The sequence below is a fragment of the Bactrocera neohumeralis genome, chromosome 5 (assembly GCF_024586455.1).
Source record: "Bactrocera neohumeralis isolate Rockhampton chromosome 5, APGP_CSIRO_Bneo_wtdbg2-racon-allhic-juicebox.fasta_v2, whole genome shotgun sequence".
In the NCBI taxonomy this organism is placed as follows: domain Eukaryota; kingdom Metazoa; phylum Arthropoda; class Insecta; order Diptera; family Tephritidae; genus Bactrocera; species Bactrocera neohumeralis.
In genome coordinates, this window is record NC_065922.1 from 49,064,363 (window position 1) to 49,086,050 (window position 21,688).

A 21,688-nucleotide genomic window follows, 5' to 3' on the forward strand; every position below is an offset into this window, starting at 1 on the left:
TATTTTATTGCATTCTATCAATCCTCACCTCACGAACTCTAATTTGTTGGGAATCGAAAGAATCTCACGAATATTTATGCCACGCGCAATTTATGTGCCACGCCCCGAATATGCCAATGTCTTAATGACGTACCATATTTACTTACTGCCAACCAACTAGCTGAATTAATTATCACTTTCTATTTTGTTTATAAACATTTTGCGTTGCAACTACATATGCGCACTAACGGTTGTTTGTGTTATGGCAAGCGTTCACTATCACTCACACTCAGCCACACACTCACTCACTCATTCGCTGGTCCAACGACGCACTCACTTGTACGCTTTTGTTTTCAAACAAAAATTTAAATACAACTATATTCTTTTCGTTTTCCAAATTCGTGGCAACTTATGCAACTCGGTTTTCAAATTGAATTTTGAATATTTTATTTTACTTGCTTTTAATTTTTGGTTTCGCGCCAAATGCAAGTTGCAGCGTAATTGTGCTATATGCTCACCTTCTTAGTTGTTTTTGTTGTTGTTTTCCTTACAAACGAAATTTTAGCGTTCGAAATAATTCCATCAAATGCTTGCATGTTTCTGCCTTTTTTCTTGTTTTTGCGATTTACATTTAATTGTTGTTGCGTTTTTTTCCTGCATGGTTCCTTAGCTTGTTTGTTTTGCATACTTTACGCTCTCAGCGTGCATTCATGTTATGTAAGTAGATTTCGTAATGTTTTTGTAATTTTTAGCTTAGTGCTATTCCAATGAATAGGAAGGCGCAATGCATAGATGAAGCTGTAGCGAATATTTTTGTAAATTTCTACTTTTGCTTAAGTACCATAAGTTATTAAGATGCTTAAGATATTAAAAATAATTTATGAATTTTAAAAATATCCCTATATGTATATAAATATGAATATGTACATATGTATATGTATACACTATATTAAATACTATTAGTACTATTTAAACAGAGCCGTATTTTCTTTGGATTAACTACACATACTTATACGTCCATTGTCAGGGACTTTATATGCATACGTATGTACATATGTACATACGTTTAAAGGCGAAGAAAAACAATAAAAAAGAAACCACTTATACTGAAACAAAATTTGTGATTTGGTTATAAAATGGTTTTATATTGGTTATAAAATGGTTATAGTATATTGGTTATATATTGGTTACATATTGGTTATACATTGGTTATATATTGGTTATATGTTAGCTATATCTGACAGCGGATGCAGAAATTTTATGCCACTTACATGCGCTATGATGTAGTGAATCCTAAGCAACAAAAAACTCAATTTCGTTTTTATTTTTGTTGTTGTTTTTCATTTTAGGTGACGATATGTAAATATGTGTGACTATATTAGTTTATTTAAGTACACAGTTAGATTATGTAATCACTCGTAGCAGCACGCTAACGTGCTACGTAACATTTCTCAGTTTTACTGCACAAATTCAACCTCCAGATGTTATAAATTCTACTATATGCGTCCCCAACATTCATACAAATGTTTGTGCGTTTACTTGTGTCTCTTAATAGTAACGTTTGCCTACATATCTCAATAATACTTGTATATATAGTATGTCAATGGGTAAAGTGCGACGGCGTTATTATTTTTCTCATTATTCCTAGACATATCGAGTTTGCATACTTACACACATACTTATATTAACCCTATAGTGTATACAGCTAGCTAAGAACTACTTTACAACGAATATGAAGTGCAATTAGTCTGCTAACTGCTTCTTTTTCCATCAGAGCAGCTATTATTTTTGATACATTAAACAGATTTCGGTTAGAATTATATAATTATGCCAGTATATAACTAGTATGCAAGTTCGATACCGTAAATAGTAAATAAATTAAATGGTAGTGTTTAATTCATTTTTTGGTATATTCTCTGAGACAATTCTAGTAAAGAATTTATTTGTGTGATATACATGTTTATTGGGAAACAGGATAGCTAAGCTCACTTTCTTCATCAACTTTCCAAAAAAATGTCTATTGACACATTGATGTTCTGACTAATTCGACTTATAGTCAAGAAATTCTAGTTGGAAACTAGTCTTGTTTCTGCACCTTTTACTGTCTACCTGTAGGGTATGTAGGCATGAGCAAAGAAATAGGCAGCGTAATGCCTAGACAAGCGTTTGTTATTGCCGTCTGCGAAAGTGATAATGTTGTTGATGACAAATACATATTATGTATATGAGCGACACATTGTTAGGTCGCAATTTTTTTAAAAACATACATATGTATATACATTGACTTAGTTATGATAAAGAACAATTTATAAAGCTAGTGGTTGAGAATGTTATGAAAACGAAAAAACTTTAATTTGCTATTGAAAATATTGTATGGATATATGTAATAGATATAGAACATTCCTTTAAGCGAGAACTCAGCTCTTTATGTCAGTTCTTAAACATTCGAAAACCAATATAAAATATTATAAATTAAAAAATAAAAAAAATTATATTAAATTCAATTAAATAAATATTTACTATATTTGCTAAAAAAATTTCAAAATATATGAATATAATATTCATGTAAGAGAATTTCTATTGATTCCTACTTCAAATCACATCTTTCAGTATTGCTTATAGACATATTTAAAAAAAAAGTAATTTTTAAAATTATGGGCCAACTTAAAGGAATTCGTATAAAACAAATTGAGGGGAAAAACGCTATATCAAAAAAAACTTCTTCTTCTTCTTAATTGGCGTAGACACCGCTTACGCGATTATAGCCGAGTTAACAACAGCGCGCGCTTAAACTTATAAAAATATATAAATCATTTGATATGAGTCCACAATATCCAGGCTTTTTGATTGAATTTTTAGTATTTTGTCTGTAAAGCTGTTATACTAAATATCTAAATTGTATAATACCTCAATAAAGCTATGTTGAAACTCTCTATATAAAAATACATACGTTTCCGTAGAGTGAATTCCGTCTCCAAGCTAAAAAATTCGTATCAAAAACATGAATTATGATATCGTAAACTAGTCAAATTCTCGATTTACAAAACTTTTTAAATGTGAGTCCGCAGCAGTCAATAAGACAAGGGTAGATAATTTTTGAAAGCAAAAAAAAAAATTATTGTGGGAATAAACTCATTTGAAACAGAAGATAAAATAAATTAAATGAAAGGAAAAATAATTTTCGGTTGATCTGAGATCGGGAAAAGGAATGGGCGGGTTGTAGTTGAATTGTTATAGGTTAGAAACGGTTTAACTCGATTTCTTTAAAAACTACGAGTCTAATAGAAAAAAGTTTATTGCAGAGTTTTATGTAATGAAAAAATCTAAAAGTTTTGTGTTAAAAAATGTTTCACATAATCTCAAAATGTATGTGAAAAATTCAAATATAATTTTTTTTATATTTTACAAACAAAAAATCCTTTCGCTTTTGGTGTAAACTAAACTCCTTATCTGCGAAATATACTCTATTTTTATATAAGTATAGTAACCTGAGTTTTGTTCAAATATGGGACTTTTTAATAGACAAAATTCAGGATACAAACGATTCGAAAATCAAGCTAGTGGTTTTTTGATTATAATTTCTTTTTACTTTGTGAAGATCCGACTGATCTTTTATAGCAACTATCACTATTTGACCGAAAACTGGTTTAGAAATAAAAGGAAGCCATGGATAATCTGCATATGTATATTTAAACCTTTTTAAGAACTTACATGCTATATTTAATAATATAGCTGTCAAACTTTCGAGCTTCCTAAGCAAATTTTGGAAGCTAACTTCGAAAAATTGAGGGATTACATACATAGGTTTCCTTGGGTAAAAGCCAGCTCTGGATTTTTGATTCCATTTTCAGTTTTTTCCCTCCATTCAAGTTCAAAGTGAAGGTTTTAACTAAAACACGTATTTTTTCACTTTCAATGATCCTGTAAGAAGTTATCCTGCTAACCTGGGCGCAACTTTTTTCCGAAGGGTCACCGGAAATGGCGTCGTAATGACCGATTTAAAATATCTTTTTTCAAAAATTCAGAATTTCCTTGTTAATATTGCATGTTTGTGACAATAAAAAATTCTAATAAAATATAACATTTTTGTATGAGAAAAACTTGTTGAGAAAGAAAATTTTTACAAAAAAATTAAAATTTCGAGACATTTTTTTTTCAAATAGTTGTAGTCGAAAAAAATGCTTCGTCCAAGCTTTTAAGAATTGTATCTCAAGGGCCTGTGTAAAATTTCAGAAAGATCAGTTGAGTAGTTCTCGAGAAATCTTGCCAACCGACTTCAAAAACACAGATTCAAGAAAAACGAGTTTAAAGACGAGCGAATATTACTCGGATCAATTTGAAAATATGGGGCAACATTCTAGAGGTGTTGTAGAAAAAATCGATATTTTGAAACCCGAAAACCACATGTAACACCTAAAAAGATTATATTACTGAAAACAAAAATTGAACATTAAAAACCATTTTGAACTAAAAATGTTAAGTAATGCGCAAGTAATGAACAAAAATCTATTAATTTTAATTAATAATTTAGTGTTTTCTCACTAGAGCAAAGAATAATGTAAAATGTAAAGAAACAAGAAGCAAACACTATTAACACAAAATTCCAAAACTAAAAAAAAAAACAAAATAAAAATATATAAAATTAAACCTTTAATTTTTTTTTGAGAAAATTAATTAAAAATTCAATAATAGCACACAAAATTCATAAAACAACAATTAAAAGGAAAAATCTTCTATATTTTTGGATATAAGCATATTAGATCGGTTCGATTTTTTTCTATGCAGTCGCGTATGCAGGAATGTACTACGGATCATTCTGCTCAACTTTGTCTGAAAGACTATGGGTCTAAAACCGGTTTCGAGCCAGCGCTTTTTAAGGCGAAGTTTAAAAAATCTGAATAATCGGTTATATGGGGGATATATGTAATAGTTGACCTAGCTCAAAAAAATATTTTTATTCCAAAAATATTTGCAAAGCAAAAAAAAGCTAAAAACCATTGACATACAGAAAACATTTCCTATTTCCCGTCGTAACTTTGATGAAAGCCAATCCTGACACAAGAAAAATTAGCAATGCAAATGCGCGTGTATATCTGCGGAAATGTAATAGATCAGACAAAAATAAATTTTAATAATACAAGAGGCGCAACAAAGCCTCCGAAAAACATGGATGCCCACAACACAAGTTGAGTTGTGCGCAAAAAAGTGCAAATAAATTGAGATTTCGGGCAAAAAACTCATGCATTCGTAAAATATTTAGATATAACATACAGATGTGTGTATATAAATTATACGTTTTTGTATGCTTTTGAGTGTATTTGTATGTTTTTGAGTGCATTTGTATGTATGTGAGTTTGCATTATACCGCCATAACAACCTTTCATGCCGACATTGACAGTAATCGATAGCGAATATAATACTCTGCTGCTGACATTTGCTAAGCAAACTACTTCGCTTCGTTTAGAGCGCTATAAATTTGATACCGTAATTGTTGTTGGCGGCGTGCTAACAACGCTGCTATCTGGCAGCAGTGTCTATTAGCAATTTACGCGCAACACAACAACAGCAATGTGTCGTATAAAGTTTTGTTTGATAAATTTATATATAATATATGCTTTAAGGTGAGCCAAAATCTACCAAATACATAGAAAAAATTTCAGATATTTTAACTTAATTTTATATGGTGTTGGTAAACATTCAAAGATCTAATATAATAGAAGAGCAACTTTTTGTTTCATTAAAAATCATATCATATTTATGAAAGAAAATTTCATGTCGAAAATTCTTGTGGAGTATAAAATTTTCTAAAAATTCAACCAAAGTGGGATTTTTTTTTTCTTTCAAAAAAAAATTTCATTCATGCTTTCGACAGTTCCGACAAAATGAGCAAATCCTTAGAAGAAAGTGGAACTATATAATTTCTTCGGCGATTGCACCTATGTCTTGTATAATAATCCATGAACTTTTCTTGAAAATAGTATATCGACAAATGAAAAAGTTTTCCATACAAGCACACATACCAGCATACAGTTTGTATGGCAGGTATTTGCTCTACACAGAGGTCCAATTTCGATAGTTCCGACAAATGAGCGGGTTCTTGGGGAAGAAAGGGCGTGTATAATATTTCAGAACAATATCTCAAAAACTGACGGACTAGTTCGCATATATACAGACAGACAGAGTACATTCCTAATATATTTCCCTTACAGGGTTATTTTTTCTCTGTATAAAGGTTCCTTATAACCCATCAATTCGACAAACTAGTTTGGCTCACCCTAATAGGCATTTAATATAAGCGCAGACATGTGTGTGTGGCTAAAAATATAATTCAAATTACTCATACCACATGTCACACCGCCATGTGATATGTGCTCTGTGTGTTTTTCGGTTTGTCACCAGGAATTTCTAAATTTTATTATAATCTCAAAAGCAATCTGTAACAAGTACACATAGCTAAATATTACAATAACAACAACAAAATTGCTTTGTTACATGTCAACAAAAAATGCTGGTAATTTAAATTAGACACACAAAAGTCATGCGCTCGGCTTAACCAACGTGACAGGCGTCGACAGAGCGGAAGCAGCCGCCAGCAGCGCAGCGTAGCGTGTTGACAGCGTGGAATGAGGAAGATGTTGCATTGATGAATATTTGAAGCGTGCGTTAGCTATTTTTGATATATGCCTGACAGCTGTATGCGCATAAAACTTAGCCAACATAGCTATTAATATGGCTCTTCATGCACTCCTGAACGGTTGGTTAGTCATAAAAATGTGCGCAAAAGTGACGAAAACAAATTTCGAATGCTTTATAAATGACTAAGTGCCAGTTAAGATGGCTTAAAGTGTCAGTTCGGCGAATAGTTCAAATGTCAGCAGTCAGCAAAGAGTTGAAAATGTAGATTTATGTGTGCGGCCAAGACTTATGAGAAATGCCGTCTGTAAAAAAGATTTAAATTTTCCGAGTATACAAAAGCAAACATAAATTACGTACGGCCAGCCGATGAGGAACAAAGCGCATTATATGAAAGGAGAAGAAATTCCCAAAGAATTCCAATAAATCCCAATGAGATCCATGAAACAAAAGTCGAAATCCGCTAACAATAAATATCTCTTTATATACAATGCCTGACACAAAAAATTCTTGAAAACAAAAAACACAAAGCATCACAACAACAAAATTAAAAGCAATACAATATTGCAGTGTTGTGACGGCATGGCGCCTGGCCCGCAAAGAGGTCATTGCTGCTTAAGCCACAATAATTTCTTGGCAGCAATTCATAGAAGCAACCTTCTCTTTTTTATGTCTCTTTGCTTTCTCGCCTCTACTTATATGCACGCATTGCTTATTTGCACTGCTCTGTGCGCTACTGTGTGTACTTTACACTACATGTTTTCAATCGGATTGCTTTGGTGATTTCTCTCTGTCAAGCATACGCCCTGGCGTACAATTTTTTTTTGCGTTATTGTTTTAGAGCTTCGCAGCATTGAATAATTTTCGGCAAATGTTAGTTGTACATATTTTATTGCTGTGCCAAAGATTTATAGCTATTGTCAAATATATATATATGCGTGCAAAGTTCTCTATCATATTGGAACACATACTATGCTTACAGTTGCGTGAAAAATTGTAACACATTTCAAAAAAAATATTGTTTTTGGTTATTTCTCATAAAAGTCACTAAAATCGCGAAAAGACTTTGTCACATTGAAGCACATAAGCATACAGTCGCGTGAAAAAATGTAACATGTTTAAAAACAAAATTCATTGTTATTGGTAATTTCTCATAAAAATCACATAAATCGTGAAAAAAATTTGTCATATTGGAACACATGCGTATACAGTCGCGTGAAAAATTTTAACACATTTAAAAAAAATTATTGTTATGTGTTCTTTTACATAAAAATCACTTAAATCGTAAAAAAAATATTGTAAGACATACTTATGTATGTATGCTTACAGTCGCGTGAAAAATTGTAACATATTAAACAAAAAGTTAATGCTGTTGGTTATTTCTCATAAGAATCACTAAATCGTGAGAAAAATTTGTCATATTGGAACACATATGCATACAGTCGCGTGAAAAATGTTAACATATTTAAAAAAGAATTGTGTTTTTGTTGGTTATTTCTCATAAAAATCACATAAATCGTGTAAAGAAAACATGAAGAAAAAATTGTAATGCATAGTTGTCCTTGATTTAAATCTAAGTTGAGGTTGTTTGTCGTGTGTGCTTCTAAATTCAGCATTTCTATTGCAAACTACATACGATAGGTAGAAGTTTCCCTAATTTTCGAACGATTTCCTAACTTAGAATTAAGTTGAAAACTCAAATTAAGTAATTTTGAATCATAATTTGTTTTTATATTTTTACAAATTTATTTTTATTTGTTATATTGCCAAAAATTTAGTGCTTAAAGTTTCTAGCAATATTTAGCAAAATATTTGAAATGATTTGAATTTAAAATTTCAAAATGTGTGTTTTTTCATAAATCTTTCTATGAGAACACGCTTAGATTTTAGTGTCATAATACTAGCTTCAAACACAGTGTAAAGCCACCGTTTTTCAATCGGATGCACATGATTTCGGCTCAGTTAATATGCAAATTCATACACTTTAAGTTTCTTCTATTTAAGCTTCTAAAGGTTTCATAACAAAATTTTTCTAAATTTTCTGTCGTTAAGTTCTTAATGTATAGCCGAGCCGCGACTTTCGCCATTTTTATGACCACAGATACCGCATACCAAAATTTGGCTTAAATTTTCATGTCGATTCACTCTTCGGTTGATGTCTAACTTAAAAATCGTTTCGCAGCAATGAAGCAAATGAATGAAAGAATGAAGAAAAAATCCCGTGATTTTCCATTGAACTTTTGGTTTCATCTATGTTGTCTTCCTCAAACCTTGCCCACAATACCTTGTTTTTTCCATTTTTAAACTAAAACGCCTTCTCCGAGGCAGAAAGCATTGTTTCGCAGATGCGATGCTGCCTTTCGAAAAATGTAGTGATTTTGAAACCAATCATGCTTTCACTTTTCTTAAGATGTCACTGACGACGAATGGGTTTACGCGCGAAATTTAAATTAAAAAGTCTTACCATCTTTTGCCCACAGCAGCAGTAGCTAATTTTGGGCTCACCTTAATATAGTAACATAAATAATATCTTTACTACACCATCAATGTAGGTTTACACGTGATTTTCGCAAGAATTTGCTCTCGCTTTCAATGGCAGCATCGCCAAAACACATAAAATAATGTAAACGCCACGCCGGGAATGAAAATCATAATCTCGGCTACATTATTATTGCTGATGATCAGCAAATACATCGTTACAATAAACATTGCCAGCGTCATTATCATTCACTTTTGCCGCAGTAAGAGGCTAATATACACAAACACACATTTGCACTGAAAGGGACAGTCATTCACTCAAGCTGCTTTTCACAGAAAACGGAAAATTTATTTCTACGAAAAATATGATTAAAAGTAATTCAAACAAAATTTCGTTGACGTTTTTCACGCTACTCTGCCACTTACTAAGCGAATACACACCTAATGCGTATATGTACATATGTACGTACATATGTATGTGTGTGCGAGCTCTTGCATTGTGGGTACTTATATGCTCTTACGAAGTGTGGCTGAAATCGAAAGTGCTAAATTTCGCCGAAAATCAAGAATGTTTGTTTACTTTCAGTTAATTTCAGATTTTAATATTTGCTTATTATTTTGCAGCACACGAGTTTCGCATCACAATTAATAAGAAAGTGTTGCCGTGAATTATGTGCACATGACCGAAAATTTCTGTGTACTTTTTGGTGATTTTTCAGTTATACATTCCGGGTCGTGCAGATCAATCTAAGAAGAGGCACTTTTTTGTTTCTAACTTTTATGCACATATTTTATATAATATTTCTCAGAATGTGGTGCTTAAAAAATATTTATATTAATTTTAAGAGCTTTTCTTAAATATAAAAACAAATATCATAAATGTAGATGAAAGGCATTCCACTTTTTCTAGGAAAAACAGCAACATATTTCCTTCAGATGTTACAACACCTTAAAGAAACATTATACTCAAAAGATAATAATAAAATTCTTTTTGAGATCTAAGCAAATTTTATTTAAAGAATATTAAAAAAATATTTCATATTTATCATTTCATAGCATCACATATTACTCTGGGTCTAAAATGTGACTGTAATTTCGGCTATTTGGTGACTGTATTTTTTTTTTTTTACCTTTTTACAACCTTTTCCAAGAACGCACCGAATTTTGATTTTTCATCTTAGAGGACCTCAACTTTATTTACTATCTATCAACATATATGAAGACAGTTTTTTACGGGTGAGGGAGTGGAAAAAGTCTTCCGCATCATCAGTGCTGTCGTCACAGCAAAGGTATGTGCCACTAGCAGGTCACTAGAAACCCACCCTCTAAGGAACCGTCGCCCAACCAGGAACCTCATTTGCATTACTTCATGGTGGCTATCTATTTTTCTCATTCAGCAAATTTTCATCTGCGCACTTGCGCCCAGGCCCCGCTTTTTGCTGCGTAGCCAAATTGCTGCTTCGTCTTCTGTCGCATTGTTGTTAAGGCATGATGGCTCTTTGTTCTTTTCATTACATTCATTCCGTTCATTGGAGGTACGTTTTGAAGTATCCATGACCGGATAACAGCTGGGTTGTGTAAAAGTCGACTACTTCAAATTTACGGTTTGTTCATAAGCTTAGGTCTTTTGTTAGTCTGGCCGTCCATATGCCGCGTCTCTCATTCTCCCATCTTCGTTACCATGTTGTCTTTGTATCTTTCTTTATTTATTCTATTGCGCTCTTGTTACTTTCGGATGTTTTCTTCAGCTCCCACAGCTTTTTCCTTTCGTATGCTAGAAGGTCAAATAAGGCATTACCGCTTATAACTGATATTACATCGCCTGATACTACTCGGTAGGCTGATGCCACTCTGGCCACCACCTTACGCTGATTTTCCTTTTTAAACACATCTGCCCAGATCTCTGCTCTGTATAATAGGACGCTGACTGCCGCCGACATAAGGAGCTCCTTTTTTCTTTTCTTGGCTGGGGCCCCCTATGTTGGCCATTAGTCTGCTAAGTGAAGTGATTTTCGCAGCCTTTCCTGTCACGTGCTAGATTTATACCAAGATGGTTTGTCTAGACTCCAGTGTTACCCCTAGACAGTTTTGCTTTTTGTCTCCTAAAAATATCCGTAGTCATTTGCATACTTCTTTCGAGGAGTATGTGCTTATTTGTTAGCAGCAGTGGCTATGTTTTTTCCGTAGCGAGCTAGAGAGCAACTAGTCTTCAACAATTGCCCCTTTTAAACATTTTTGTATGCCTAAATATACGCATAAATAATGTAAATGGCGACTGGTTGATAAATTACTGGTGACTGGTAGTCGAGAGCCATGCGTAATATAAGTTTATATATGTATATATACCAGGAGATAGTAGCCGTACACTGTAGAGGTATTATTTACTAAAAGTATAAACAAAGCTTGTTATGACCTGAAGGACATGTCTAAAAAACTATGAAAAATATACATAAATAGAAGTTGAGCGTGACTAGCTCAGTCGATTCAGTTGTATATACTCGAACTATTATTCCTTCAGTTTTCGAGATACCGATCTAAAAATTTTTACTTGTAGAAACAGCCGATAACGAACCACTATAGCTTATAGGTGCCATACAAATTGAACGATCCGAATCAAGAGCTTCCATGCGAATCTTTCGCATTGCAAAACATATATTCAAGAAATTTAACATGGGTCATTGTCTAAGGGAATATTGTACAGATCAGCTCACTTTAGCCTATAGCCGCCATTTAAGCTGAACGAGCGGAATCTAATTGTTATAAAGAACCTTTTGTATTTATGAAGATACACCGAAGTTAACGTTTTTCCTTGTTTTTTTTAATAACAATAAATATAGACTTCGCGGATAATATATTTCTGGCTAGAATCATCGTTCTAATTATAGTTTAATACAATATTCGTATTAATTTATTGATAATAATATTAAGCACTTTATTTATAAATACTATATGTAGATATAGAGTAGACGGACTAATTATACAAAATTTCGCTGCGGTAGTGAATTTTCAGAGAGAGCATAAAATATATAAAAATGAATATTTGAAAAAGTTGACCTTCCCTTCCTCCCTCTCCTCATTACCACCATCGATATACTGGTTGCTATGTGCATTATAATTAAATAGCCTCATGATGTGGTAGAACTTAAAGTAATTAACATTAATTTAAAGTTTAATGAAAGCCGCTTTCGAATACATCTAGTGCGCATTAAACAGCAATTGATGCTGGCAGCGGCCTGTATTACTATGCGTATAAGTAACCTTCGACCACAAACACTCTAATGAACTGAACTCTCTGTTATTGAATGGAAAGGATTTAAAAATACAGATTTTGAAAATTAAGAAAATATAAAAATAGCTTTTGATCATAAAAAAATTACATAGTAAACATTTTTATGTGAATATTATTTGCTAATAATTTTTTTCTATTTATATGTATATTCATATAAGTAGATATATAATATAGGTGGAGATAACACCTTTTTCCCCCAACTAAAAGCAGTTTTTCTAACACATACTCCTCATTTTTAAATAGTTGAAGATATTCTTTCAACTTAGTGCATCCCTAATAATATATGCAATCGCACAATGATTTAAAATAAATTAAACAGCTGCATGTACATGCAATTAAACAAATCATTTCTCATCAGTGGCGTCGTTGCTACTGTTATTGCACGCCAATGACAAACTGATATGCTCTATTTACAAATATAATTACAAGCACGTAACAAATACATACAAACATATATACCGCACATGTGTGTGTGCTCTGTATGTGAATCAATTTTGTGTTTCGGTTAAATTGCCCCATAATAGAGACGCATGCACGCAAATTCGTATATGAACATACTTACATACATTCATACATATATACACGCATGTGGTAGTGTGCGAACGTGACGATAACAAGTGACAAAATTTAATTAATTAAACAGCAACGAGTGCAAGGATACATTAAAGTGGAATAATCGTACATTTGCTTGAATGGCTATAAGCGCTCGTGTGGATGCGACATTGTAACCAGCTCACGAGTAGAAGTTAGGGAGGCGGAAAGTGACTAGAATTATTATATTGAAAAATTATTTTAAATATCTACATATTCCGAATTATTTATAAATATAAATATATGTCAAAACAAATTATTAAATCCGTGTCTTCACCAACCATATTTTCGAATATATCGTCTGATGAAATTTCTCGAGAATTGGCTGAAACTACATTTTCAAGTATTTTAATACAAATCTTTAATATTGCCTACAAAATAGGCTGCTTTTAAGCCAACCTAAGCAAGCCAGGATTTAATACAATTTCAATTGGCCTTAAATGTATTCACCTCATTTTGGTTTTTTTCGGATTCGACACATTTTTGAAGCGCCATTCGCTGAATTGTTGGACACTTTCGGTGTTACTCGTATACTTATAAACTCGTGCAGCTAATTTTGTAGAGTTGATACGTTTCACTGCCAAAACATTTACCAAGATATGTTGATGCGACCCGTATAAGATGTAAGTTCCCAAGTGATTCGATCAACAAGAGATGATTCTAACAGGAAGATTTTTAAGCACTGTTTCTTTAACCTTTTCGATGTTATCGTCATTAACTGATGTGAAAGCACGACTCGTGCTACTCAAATACTTGTACTCGCGATAAAATGGACCATTCAAAACACTTTTATTGCAAAATTTTCAAAGATTTCTAAGCCGTGATTCCATTGGAAGTACAAAATTTCAAGCAAACTCGTTGTTCCATGTTGAAAATCGCCATTCAAGTTTTCGCGTCGTAAACAAACTTGCCACAAATTGACATATAGAGATCAGAGTTTTTGTGAGTATAAATTTTTTTTTAACAATTTAGGGAAATGTTTTCAATCATTTTATCTGACAGTATCTCCTCAAATATTGGAATTAACTTTCAAAGTATGAGCCTAATCATAAATCTTAAGCACTTCTATTTTCGCTTTGATTTCTCAAAAGACAATATTGGTATTAGCAAAGTTTATTTTTTAGTAATTTCGTAATTGAAATCATGGAAATACATAGTTCTATATGTAATGAATATAGCTAAACATGGGTTCTGGAAATATATTCTACAGCATGTATACTTCACAAGCAGTGCTAAATATTACTATGAACAAAAAATAGTAAGCCTTTAAAAACTCTTAATTTATTCTTCAAAATCTATATCGTCCCTCAAAAAATAAACCCCCTTGGCCTCAATGCATTTGTCCCAACGTTTTTTCCAATCCTCGAAACAGTTGTTAAAGTCAATTTCCGGAATAGCCTTCAACGACCTTAGCGATTCACGTTTAGCTTCAATTGATTCAAAACGGTTTCCCCGAAGCGGTCGTTTGAGTTTATTGTTAAGCAGAAGTCACACGAAGCTAAATCAAGCGAATACTGTGATTGCGGCATGATATTGGTTGAAAATTTGGCGAAAGACTCACGAAGAATCCATGCAGTATGCGTTGGTGCATTATCGCGGTGCAAACGCCTTCGCCTTCGACTCATCTTTGCCACGATATTCAGCCGATTGATCGTCTGTTTCCGGGTCGTAAGCATAAATCCAAGAGTCATCGCCAGTAATAATACGTTTCATGACATTCGGGTAATCGGAAATCATTGTTTCACAGACGTTAACGCGATGCTATTTTTCAAAAAAGTTTTGCGATTTTGGAACATCTTTTCACTTTTCTCAGGCCCTAATGATCTTTCAAAATGGATCAAAGGTTCACTAATTCTTCCGATATTGCAACGATGCGAGTAAAATCTCTGGCTGTTAATCGTCGATTCTCAAGCACCAATTTGCCGCAGATATGCCTGACTGGTAGTCATACCAACCCAGAAAAAAATAATTAGACAAATGGGTTTTAGTATATCCTATTTCGGTGAATTTTTTGGCGTAAATAAATCTCATTTGCATAGTTTACATCGCTTTTACTATAGTGAATGATTCAAATGATAAATGAAAATACACATTTTTTTCTTGTATTTTAAAAATTAAGAATTGAAATCAATTACAGTAGTTTATGGAAAAGACTAGACTCTTAGACTAAGCTTAAAGCATATCAAATTAATATTTTCAACACCTCACTAAGGCTTCTAAGTAAAAGATGATGATGATAATGATGTCGTAAGAAAATAATACCCAACTGAACATAGTTGTAGTGGTAATAAGCCAGTTTTCAAACAAATTTTACACTGAAGGGAGTACAAAGACAATCATGGGAAGTTATGAAAAGTCGATTATTTCTACTGAATCGACCACAACCGGTAGAATTCCAATTGTAATTTTTTATTATTTTTCTTTTATATTGAAGAAAATTGGTTAAAATTTGTATCAAAAAAAATTCAATATATGTAGCCAAACACTGCAAAATGACCAAGCATCCTACTACCGCAAGTTTAAAACTAAAAAGAAAAAAAATAAAAATCCAAAATTATTCTTAACGATTAACTTTGGAGCTAATAATGTCATTCAACACGTTCCTAGAACATAACACAATTTTTACTTTTTTATTATTATTTTTTTTAATATTATATGTAGTACAGTAGAGGCCCGCTAATCCGGATCAATTAAAACCGGCCCCTATCCGGAATATAAGGAAATCCGGATTACCAAAGACATATCAGAACTATGTATTATGAAAAAATATTTATAAATTTCTGTTTGTTTATTATAACAAATAATACACATGTTCCAAAAAATCAAAAAAAACTTAAACCAATAAAGCATAAAAGCGAATATAGTGAACAATAAACATGTGATCCGGATTAGAGAATACGGATAGAGAATGTCGGTCCGGATTACAAGGGACATAATAGAAATTTTTAGTTTTTTAACCCTGTCCGGATTACAGTGGAATCCGGATTAGGCCATGTCCGGATTAGCGGGCCTCTACTGTATATGAAAATTCTGTGAATTAAGAATATTTCTGCCATAAAATTTACGTGGAATTAGTCACGAAGACCAGCGGGCAAATAATAAAATTAAATATTATTAAAGCTCAAGGTAAAGCACATATAATATATTTAGTTAAATAAATTATAAATAACGCAAAAATCTGTGACAAAACGAAATAGATTTAACTAGCACAACAAAAACAACAAAAAACATTTGCTCGCTGGATTTAATTATTATGGTAGGTAAGTGCAAGAGACTCAACGAAACTAATGTGCGCACGCAACAAAAACAATAAAGATAAAAGCGCCAACAACAACAAAGCACAACTAGTCGCAACAGCAATAACAATTTACCCACACAGACACTTACATACATATGAACAAAAGTGTGTCTGGTCTGTGAGAGATAAATCAATTTCCAGCCGGCAAGTAATAGAAATTGTACTATTTAGAGCAAAATAAAGGCAAAAACAAAAACAAAAAACAAATTGAGTAACCTTAACGACGCTACAAAATGAATTGAGCAGCGCAGCGGCAAGCATTTCCAAAAAAAAATTATTTCAAATGATGGATTCTATGTGGATTGTTAGTAGTGCCCTTTTTGTTGTTGCTGCTCTTCGCTGGCAACACAACATAAACACGAGAATGCTCATTATGACATTGCGAGCGATGACAGCCAAGGAGATTATGAGCTGCGTTGGAAGCGACTAATGAGGTGGAAAGCAAGTGCTTCTAAAGCAGACGATCGCGATGATGATGCTGCTGATGATGATGAAAATGCTCATAATGATGCTGAGTCTGCTGATCAACTCGCTCATAATGATTTTGGAACTGATGATGAGGCCGCCACAGCCGGTGGCGGCGCGGAGCAGTAATTGTTGTTATAGAAGTCCACCGCCAACGAGCGCCAATAAGCGCAACGCCGCCGCCAACACCACCGCTGACCGCCGGCAAACCACCCGTCAAGCTACCGCACGCCACACACGTCCATGTAGTGGGTATATACATGCGCGCATATACCCATGTGTAGGTATGTGTTTTGGGCATACTTGCGCCTTCGCTTATTTGTAGAACGCCGTGGAAGAATATTCCGAACGCGCAGGAAACATTTTTTGTTCAGTTTCAGTTTTGTAAGAAATACGTTCCGACGCTGTGCGATTTTGTTAGCGCGCGGACAATACACAACCGATAGAGTGAGGCCGCATGGCCGCGGGAAATTTCAAAACGCATAACTAAACAATCACACAATACAATTGTGCATTGGAAAAATTCTAAAAAATAACTAAAAAAATTTTAGAAAAAATAGTGATATTTTTACAAACGCTCTTGTGCGCAAAAACGGTCATTGGAGCGTGCGTGTAAGCTCCAGCTGTGCGCAATATTAAGAAAATAGTGAAAAAAAGATATTATGAAAATGCTTGCGCCACAGGAAATATGCGTTTAGTTAAAAATGAGAAAAATTCAAATTGAATTTATTGCATGGTGTGAAAATCTATAGCATTGGACTACATGTATCAAGCAGTTGAGGCCAGTAATACGCACAAGATACATCGCTGAAAAGAAAATAAGTGCGAAAAACAAGAAGTAACTAAATTTTGTGTGAAAAGATTACAAGAATTTGTAAAAACTTATAAAAAACAAAAACGTAAAAACATTTTACTTAAATGGTCCAATATACAAATAGTAATAGAATAGTTAAAAAAAATTCAAAACTGCATAACCGAAAAGAAACAAAAAAGCAATATATAGTATATATATGTATATTGAAAAAACTGTCGTAGAAATCTAAATACGAACGTTTAACAGAAAAATTAGTAAAAAATTAAAGAAAAAAATTTAAAACCACATAACTCAAAAGAAACAAAAAAAGTCCACTATATAAGCAGTTTGAAAAAAACTGGCACAAAAATCTAAATACAAAAGTTTAAAAGAAAAATTATTTATAATTAATAAAAAACGTTAATAAAAACAGCAGCTACATATATAGCAAAAATTCGAGTTATAATCAAAAAAAATATTTTTAGACAAAAAGTTACTACTACACTGTGATTAGACTGACTACAAATAATAATACATATAGCTCTTAAAAAAATTAATTCTTAAATATAACAATAAAAATATTATATACACGTATATATGTATATAATATTAATATAACAAAAAATTATATAATAAAATTAGGTTTAGAAACCGAGAAAATAACAAACAAACTAAAGCAAATATATACAAAAATACTTAAAAATAATATTAAAATATAATTTATAAAATTTAAAAACTTTTTATATATAAAAATTAGTATATTTATAAATACAAAAAATTATAATATTTTTTTGAAAAAATATACAAAAATATTAAAAATTCAAAATTCTTTATTTAAATAATTTATAGCAGCTATAAAATCTCAGCATTGAAAAAGTGATATAATTTATAATAATTAAAATAATACAATTTAAAATCACATATTTTAAAACCACATAAGTAGATTTATACAAATAAATTCGCAATAGTCTTAAATCTCCGAAAAAAAACAAATTTAAAAAAAAATAAAAATTGTTATAAAAATAAAAATTTGCATAAAAAAAATAAAAACAATTTTATACAATATTTTTGATAAACTAATTTATCAAACTATTTAGGAATATAATATAATAAAAAAAATTAATTAAGTAAATTCTTAAAAACCAAAAGTGATATAAGAAATTAATAATAAAAGCCGCAGCAAATACAATTTCATTTTAATGATTCATGAAAAATAGAAAAAAATAATAATCTAGTATTCTAAAAAAAAACAAATTATTATAATTTACTACTTTATAACTTATTATAATATATCACTCAACACCACTAAATAAAATAAATCATAAATCAAAATGTTGAACAAAAATTCGGCGAGTTCGCAGTCGCTGCCGCGTGTGCACTCCTTCTTCAACATGATACCGACCGTGCTGCAAGATGACTTGGCCCTGGCCATAGTCAACGATCCCAACAATATGTTTTCGATAAAGTCACGCAGGTAAACAACAACAAGCGCCATGATTAATGCACTATAATTAAAACTATTAGTAAATAAATAACAAATTCGAAACGAAGGTTGAAAAATATGTGCGAAAAATGCGATATGAACGATTTGTCGGAAATATTTTGCACTTGTAATACAAAATGCTGCGACGCCAAACTAAAAATTGCTTTCAAATTCTACAGAATTTTGTAAATAAAAGTTTAATAAGTATTTAGACATTTGTAAAAGTGTTTATTTTAAGTGCACTTGTTAATGCTTAGCTAGATATATTAGTTTAACTGCATAATTCAAATATATATACACATTAGGGTGGGTCGAAAAAATCCAATATTTTATTTTTTGCTTGGCGCATTGAAAATTAGGTCATTAAAAACCTCTAAGAAAGTCGCTCCTAGTATGAACATCTATATTTTTTTCTTATTATCAGTTTGGAATGATTTGAATGTTCTACAAAAACATCTCTTACGATTTAAGAAACATTAAGGGTTATTTTAAAACAATTTTTGTTTTTCTTATAAATTGTACAAAACTTCAAATTCCTAAAAATATCAATGAAACGAGATATTTTGTCAAGTATGTAGTTGGAAAAAAAAATGATTTTTTTCTGTCTCATATTAAAAAAAAAAAAATAGAAAACTGAAAGACCTCTCCGTTTCAATGAAGAACGCATACCTGGGGAGATTTTTGTAGATGTGTCGTGTTTTTGACCTACTGTGTTTTTTTGTGATTGTCTGTAGTTTTTGAAAAGCTCCGGAGATACGGGTTTAAATGCGGTTCTTGAGAGAACAAGTACATATATTCAGTAAAATAGGAAAGCAGTTTTTAAAAATGTTTATCAAAAGGATCCAGCAAACTTAGTCTGATTTATTACACAATTTCACATTATTACTTCAATATCATAAAAAATTAAAAAATGCAACTATAAACTTTGAAAAATTTAGTGAAATAATTTATTTAGCTATTCGTTTCTTGATACCTAACTCTTTTATATTCTTGAAAATACTAAGTAGTAGCTTTGCCACTTTTCAAAAAGTGTCACTGAAAATATACCAAATGTATGATCATTTGAAAACTCATTCCGTTATTTATTCCATAATTGCTAAATTAAATAAATTTTATTAACGAAAAAAGCCTTTGATGACAACTTGATTTGATATTACAACCCAATAGAGCAGTAGGACTGTGGTGCGACAACAGAATACCAAATTGTTCTTTACAATTGACTCAACTCTTATTATAAAACAATTGCCGATCAATACATTTGCCACCTCATATGGAGGATAAGTTGTAGATATCAGACCTTTAATATCATTAAATTGTGACAAAAAAGTACACGGAAATTATAAATAAAATGCTAAATATTTAATTTTTCGCCTTCAAAGTAATCCCCACCAGATGTTATACGCTTACGCCAACAATTTTTTCAGTCCTCATAAAATACTTTTTGGGATGGCCTTCAGCTTCTTCAGCGAATTTTATTTTATCTCTTCGATCGACTAAAAACGGTTTCCACGAAGCGACAAATTCAGTTTGGAGAACAAGAAAAAATCATTAGGAGATAAGTCTGGTGAATACGGTGGTTGATAGATGATATTCATTGCATTTTTGGCTTTAAGTTCGGTCGCAATCGCGGCTTCTCACGCGTAAACACCTCAATACGGCCAAATAGAACTCCTTATTGACCGTTTGTCCTCCCGAAACAAATTCATGATGCACCAAACCAGAAATATCGAAAAACAACGAACATCACTTTGATTTTTGAGCGGCTTTGGCGTGGTTTTTTTGGTTTGCCTCCATTTCAATGATTGCTGACTTGTTTGCATGCCAAACTCATAAACCCATGTCCCAACGGCAGTTATATAATGGACTTGATAGAGATGTCGAGCTCTCTTACCATCTGACTATGTCAAAAATTGATCCCTTTCTGTATGTAGTTGCTATTTTTTCAAGCGGTCTTGAGAAAAATAAGTTTCCTTAAAATTGATTAAAGGTTAAAAAATGTATCTTGTTACATGAGCAATTATATAAAGTAATATTAGTTAATAAAGACGTGACTTTTAGTTCATTGGCCAGACCATCAGTGTCCTCATGATCGTTTTCGTCCTTGCGTCCTTTAAACAATATTCCATGTTTTTGAAGATTTGACGAAGTTTTTGGTTTTTTATTCACTAATGCAAATTGAAAAAAATGTGTGTATAACAACTTACTCTCAACTAGCGAAATTTTTAAGTTGCTCACAGCATCAATAATGACATATTTGAATTTTGACAATCCTCAACCCCAAATATACATATGTCGAAAGTAATTGCTTAAAAGAATTTATACTTTCACACACTTATTGAACTAAGCATCTAATTATGAAACTATAATTGGGCAAAAGTAATTTCATCAGCGCCCATCTCGCGCCCGTCACGCAAATGACTTGGCCAACAACAAATAATTCAAATATGCAATCAATAATCCTCGCTGATTTGCCGAGCATACGACTCGTGATTATGACGTCAAGCTGAAAAAAAAATAAATAAAAATTTTACTACCAACCTGACAATATGTGAACATATTTTTATACAAAGATTTGTATATATACATATATTTACTTATATATTGAAAATTGTAAAGCATCACGTTGGTCACACCTCCAAATAAGCCCATGTGACGGCATGGAAACAGTGGCAGGAAATA

General features: G+C 32.1%; 1 protein-coding gene across 11 annotated transcripts in view; it reads left to right on the forward strand.

Moving 5' to 3' along the window:
- Positions 1 to 21,688, forward strand: part of LOC126760511 (cAMP-specific 3',5'-cyclic phosphodiesterase) — a 535,699-nt gene that overhangs the window by 487,831 nt on the left and 26,180 nt on the right. The window contains exon 1 of one of the 11 annotated variants that reach the window (XM_050476201.1): positions 18,758 to 19,000. The exons of 9 other annotated variants lie outside the window; for them this stretch is intronic. In XM_050476201.1, coding sequence (XP_050332158.1) covers positions 18,858 to 19,000 — 143 coding nt within the window. In that variant the 5' untranslated portion in view covers positions 18,758 to 18,857. Of the gene's footprint in view, positions 1 to 18,757; positions 19,001 to 21,688 lie in introns of those variants that run through there. One more of the 11 variants, XM_050476202.1, reaches the window with a different exon arrangement.